The sequence below is a fragment of the Apaloderma vittatum genome, unplaced genomic scaffold (genome assembly GCF_000703405.1).
Source record: "Apaloderma vittatum isolate BGI_N311 unplaced genomic scaffold, ASM70340v1 scaffold7936, whole genome shotgun sequence".
NCBI lineage: Eukaryota > Metazoa > Chordata > Aves > Trogoniformes > Trogonidae > Apaloderma > Apaloderma vittatum.
This window is the reverse complement of record NW_009721235.1, coordinates 21,903-28,208: the sequence shown is the minus strand read 5'-3', so window position 1 is coordinate 28,208 and position 6,306 is coordinate 21,903. Positions and strand designations below refer to the sequence as shown.

Below are 6,306 nucleotides of genomic sequence, written 5' to 3'. Positions count from 1 at the left end.
CTCAGGATTTAAAATGCCACTCCTTTTTTTAAAAGCAAATCTAGGACAGCATCAAGCGACTATATAAAAATCAACACTATACATTTTTTATTTATTTTGGAACTAAGTTACTTGCTTGGAAGCCAAGAAAAAGTATATTGCCTTTCACATACATATGGATGAAATTAATACTATTTAGAATTCTCTAATTTTTTTTTTTTTACGGGAAAAAACAACAAAAAATATATTAAAAAATATATTAAAAAGTCAGCTTACAGTACATATGCAGACCTTTTATAAAACATAATTTAGTTATGTTCTGGAAACTATTTTTTCCTTTGAAAAGTAGGAATCAATATAATTGGGATAAAGAAATGCATTTACAAGTCAGCTGGCAAGGGTTAAAAAAATGTAGAACTGTTTAAAGTGTAACCATTAAATTGAGATGCTCAAATTTTACACCGTCTCTCAGCTTTGTTTTAGAACATTAAGGTATAGAACACTCCACAGACCTTTTTGTGAATGAAATTTTTATTTACACACTGTATCCAGAAGCAGATACATAAATCCTTATACAATTATTTTTCAAAAATGTGCAAGAAATTACTATAATTTTGTTTACAAACCAAAACACATTAAAATCAATGGACTTTGGATAATTCACTCTGTGGTGTGCTTAGTACAAATAGCGCACACCAGGTTTGAAACAGAGAAAAGTGTAAACTACAGCAATCTGGATTGCGAATATTAACTTCATGGCACTCCACCATCACTATAAAAATTCTTTAACCCAACAGGTTTTCATACAAAATCTTTTAAGAATTTTTCAATATGTGTGTAGAATTTAGAACACTTTCCAGATACAACAATGCCATATTTCCCACATTATGAACTATCATCTAGCCCATTTTGTATTTATAAAGAATGCTTGCAATTTTTCTTTGCAGTCATAAAAAGTTTTTAAGAAATTAAATTGGCAATTGTTACTTTATCTATAGCTTAGCTCAGAATTTGAAAGTTCAGTAACAGAGAAACACTTATCAGAATCACAGCCCATATATTGCTGGTATGCTCTTTTAAATCTGCAGTTCTAGTGTTCAGATAGATGAAAAGCATCAAAACAAAAACTGCACAGATTTCACTTAGCCCAGCAGTCAATATTCACAGAAAGAAATTGCCTTTAACAAAATCAATGTCAGCTCATTTGAGAACAAAGAGTTTAATTAATAACTGCATTTCTGATCCTTCTGACAGAAGAGAAATTGATATGACAATGGCATTCCCTGTATCAGCAGCAGGATAAGTGCTACATCCTTCAAACAGATCAAGGAATACAAATCACTTCCAGTTTTTTATAACACTGGCTTACGAAAAAAACCCAAACATACAGGAAATTGTGCAAATTTATTTTTCTATTTCCAACAACGTGGTATTGTTTTACTCTTCTAATTGGTAAACGAGATATCAATAACATCAATTGTTTCAGATGCTCAAAAAGGAATTTTATTTCAAAGTTTCATTTTTAAAACCATTTCTCCACAACTCAATTACATAAAAATACCTTTTGAACCCTTAAACAGTTGTGCTGAATCGATAACCACATTTCTACTCTACAAGGATCACAGTCAGTTAGCTTTTATTCCTAGTGTGTCTACTTCCAAAAGTCCCCAAAATATCCTTATTTTCCTTTTATTTTTCAAGGATACTTTATTACTCTAATTATCATGATGCAGAAGTCAACACAATTTTTGTGGTTATTCTAGGTATTTCTAAATTGTTTCATAACTAAATATTACTGTGTTTCTTTTATATTATTCTTTGTTATAAGAAATTTTAAGTATCTTTAATCTTTCCAAACTCGTTTTTCTGGGTTCCTTCTCCTGGCTGGCCAGTTACTTCAGCATGAAAAAACACTGTGATGCTCTGATTAATGATATCTGTAAAACTAAGTGTTTGTGTCTACTTGCTACTGATTTAAAGTATTTTGAGCTTAACAGAAATATCACCACCACTTTTTATTTAGAAACAAAGTGCTATATGGTTCTGACATCCTAGGCCTCAACCACTTCACAACATTCCTTTTGTGGAAGCTTTATGAGGGGAGAAAACGATAAAGTTAACTTGGCCTGATGAAGGTTGCAGATGATTAACACAGTAAAGTAGGCAATTCAAAAACTGGACAGCTGAACCAAAGTTTAATTATATTTAAAAAAAAAAAAGCATCAGCAAGTATGAATGAACAAACTGAAATTTATCAAGGCAAGGGTAAGAAATTTAGCATGTGTGTTCTTGCACTTTTTTCAGTTCAGCAGTAAGACCAGGATAGTATAGCTTCAGATATTTAAGGTTCAATGCAATGACTGCTAAATTAATGCATGTGGCATAGTATAAACATATGTTTAATGCATTCAATAGTGATATTAAATGGCAAAGAAAATATTCAATACACTATAATCTTTCAAAGATTCTGTAGAATGCATAGGTCCTCTAGCTTGTATGGGGAAAGAATTTTTAAAGTGAAGAAAATGCCAGAGGTTTTATTCCAAAAGTATGTGTCTGAAATCCATAAAAATTATTTTCTTTTTCCTCCCCACAGACAGAATCAGAACACTGTACCATACAATAGGTTATTGTGCCTTTTTGAATAAAGTTAGTGATCCTGATTCAAGGGGAGCTCAGGGCAGGTAAGTCAGTAGAGAAAAAAAAGAAACCAGAATTCACACTTTCATACATATATCTCAATGGCAGAGCCAACAAATGACGTATATAGACTGCTCTAGGGTTTGTTTTTTTCTAAAGTTTAAAACTTTATCAGACTACAGAAGAAATCCTTATTCTCCCTCCCTTAAAAGCAAAGGCAGCTTTTATCTACCTTTGATTTTCCTTTTTTTTTTTAATTATTTTTTAGTTAAACATTATGGTCAAAAAATAAATTAAAAAAATATAAATTTTGTCTATCAATTCAGGCAACCCAAGATGTAGTGCTACTGCACCACCTTGCAGCAATACTGTATTCATTAGTAAAGACTCATTTCAGGGGACAAAGAGGCTAGATTAAACAAGAAGAAAACAACCTAAACAAGAAAGCCGTATCAAAAACAAACAGCCTTTTGTAAGCTGATGTTTACTGACTAGCAACTCCTACCAAGATGGGGAAGATGACATTCTAAAATACAAAACCGAGATAGAGGCAGGCAAAGCAAGCCTCCCTCCCAAGCTAGATATGACCCCTTTTACAAATAACTCAAAGAAGTGACAGAATGATGGGGAGGGAACAACTGAAACAAAAGAGGAAAATGCCATGGATTAACCTTGCATGATGAAAATATTAGAGTGTAGAACCCGTACTCCCCACTGAAAGTCTTTTTTTTCCCCTCTACAGAAGGTCAGAATAAATAAGTTCTTCAAATGCCAGAATCTTCGACAGATACCATAAACATTTACTTAATTGATTCAATATTTCATAAGTCAAAACATATTTCATGAGAGTAAACTGAAATATTTCCTGTGGTCAGCACATATCCAAATCTCTTTTCCCCATAATGTGCAAGGCTATGAGAATAGAGCTTTAGAGATGCATTTCAAGCATCTTCCATCCCAAATGTTACCAGCCGTGTTCCTTCCTCTTCAAAAGTTATCCAAAAAGGAAAAAAAAAAAAGGGGGGGGGGGGGGAGGGGGGGGAAACTACCCAAAGGATATTAGTGTATTACTGCATTTCTGAAGTGAAAAAAAAAATGAACAAAGTTGAAGATAATGAAATTTCAAGTAGCTTGAATATATATGGTAGAAATCACCCTATTAGAAGTTTTACCCCATACCTAAAATGGCTTATCAATTTATGTTCCCATAGTAACAATTCCTAGAGCTCCTACAAACCCAGGAATTTGCCCTCTCCCCCATCCCCCAAGAGGAGGTAGAAGGGAAAAGGACAGTAAGAGGGGATCTGGTAGGTGTTTGTTTATTTAACTGATGGCATGATTTTAAAAGATAATCTTTGACAAGACCCCAATACTGCAATTTCCTTATAGGTACCACACACTGACTTTCACAGACTACTTATTTTTTTAAAGGCCATTTTTAGAAGGACAAAATACTGAGACAAGAGAAAGGCTGAACCAATCTTCTCAAACACAAATGTGTATACAGACAATACAAGAATTAGCAAAAGGGTGGGGTTTTTTTCCAAAGATATGCTGCATAACCATGTTCTTATCACACAGCTCTGTCTAGAAGTTCTATATTAGGGCATATCTCTCTAGAAGTTTATAATTAGGATACTAGGAAATTGTTCTTAACACGGATGTAAATTCTGTAATTTAGAATACCAGTATGTTTTTTATCCACAATCATTTTTTTCAAACAGGCTATTTTAAAGGAAACAAAAAATTAATCCATTCAACAAGTTTCATTTGACTTTTACTTATGGTTGAATACACATGAAATGTGCTTTCAATGCATAAAAATCACAGTGGATAGCAGCAAAGGACTTGGGGGAAATTAAGGAGAATTTGATCATTCACATTGTGATTAATCTGCACATTGATGAAAGACAGCTATTTCACTTCTAAAAATAAACTTGAGTTCATTCTTTCCAAAAAAAAAAAAAAAAAGAAGAAAAAAGCACCCCCCCCAAATACCCAAAAAAACCCCCAAAACAAACATAAATCCAAATGCATTACTTTCCTTTAACACACAAAAATGAAATATTTTTATGGCAGCAAAAGATTTTGATAATAACGAAAGTCTGTAAACTGTAATTCAATCTCTTTTTGTTGTTGTCATTCCCAAAGTGCAAGATGCAAGATTCCCATAAGCTTTCAGTAGTGCTTTTCCTGTAAATAATCCTTCATTTTGTTTGGCAAAGGCAGTTTCTGAATCAGGTCTATTCTGGTGTACTGGCGTATTACAAAACGACACAGGTATTGTAAAGAACGCACCTGCATAAACCGAGATACTGGATTTGTCAGTCTCACGGGGTAAGTTGCAGATCCAGGCAGTCGAGATCTCGAGTAGCAGAAAGCTCCATTTTCAGAGTCCCTGATTGAATGTTCAATTAAGTCAACTATAGACGTATGTCCCTCCACATCTGGTTGCTCATAAAAGCTAAACCTACCGTTTGAGTGTTCAATTCTAGTGTGAAGAGTTTTTCCATGGGAACGAAAACTCAAACTTAAAAGGTAACGATCATCAGAACTATCTCGAACGAGAAACGAGCCATCAGGCACATTAGCTAATTTTCCCTCTGCCTCCCAACGTGTAATGGGCCCCCAGTACCACCCTTGTTTTGCAAGTTTTTTCAGTTCTTCCGTGAGACTCGTCACAACCATAGGACCACTGTTCTGAACAGAATCATAAACTCTTCCAACTCCAGGGGCAGTGTTAGGATCAAAATTCAAATGGCAGCGCATACTTTCAGCCACGTGGGCATCTGTGCCATTCAATCCACTGAAGTTCCTTTGGATTTGATTATTCTGCATTGGAGGTAGCAAAGGTGAGAGCGGAGGGACATCACTGTGATTAACTCTTGGGCTTTGCAACATGACTCCTGTGGTACCAATCAACAAACCATTCACGGTCTGGTCCACAAAGATATCCGGTGCAACAACTACATCCTGATCCACCTGGCTCTCTTCTTCATGGAAAGCATTTCCCCCCACTTGAGAAGAAACAGTTGAAACTTCCATGGGTGAGGAACTATCCAGACAGTAACTACGTGATCCTTCCAAAGGATACATTCCCTCATCTAAAGGCACAGTATACTGAATGTAGTCCTGAGGCATTAATCCAATAACTACAGGCACATGTTCATCAATGTGAAGATGCAAGTCCCCATTCTGAGATTCCGTGTTTTTTAACGCGTTGGTTTGCTCCTGGAACACGCTGTCTGACTGCAAGTCATGGAAGTCCTTTCGAACGCCATTCAGTGCTGGGCTTGGATTCGAGGAATGGACCAAGGCCTTCACCTTCACTTCCATTTTGATGCAAGTCTCTTCTGAATTTGTCGGTCGAAGGGGCCACGGAGTTGGACTGTAATGGTGATTACGGAGGGAAGTGGATCTCAGAGGTCTTTGAGCTCGCACGTCTTTGAAGGTTATTGGAGCAGATGAGGAAGAAAAGGTGTCATCGTCTGCAGAGCTTACAGATGGTGTGCTGCCTTTGCCTTTCTGTTTTTGTTTTGCTGAAAGCCTCCTTTTTAACGTACCCATTAAGCTTTCACTTTTTGATCTATTTTTGCCTCCTTTTTCATCTTCACTATTAACTTCACAGCTAGCCAAATCTTTACCATAGCAGCTGCCAAACAAGGAGTCATCTTTTCCAAATTCACT

The 6,306-nt window shown here is 35.6% G+C and overlaps 1 protein-coding gene across 1 annotated transcript in view; it reads right to left on the bottom strand.

Moving 5' to 3' along the window:
• Nucleotides 1-4,287: 4,287 nt before the first annotated feature.
• The window catches only part of SOCS6 (suppressor of cytokine signaling 6), a 2,136-nt gene continuing 117 nt past the window's right edge, over nt 4,288-6,306 (bottom strand). Inside the window, exon 1 of the mRNA XM_009871299.1 lies at nt 4,288-6,306. This exon is cut by the window's right edge and continues 117 nt beyond it. Within this exon, the coding sequence (XP_009869601.1) occupies nt 4,798-6,306 (1,509 nt within the window). The 3' untranslated portion in view covers nt 4,288-4,797.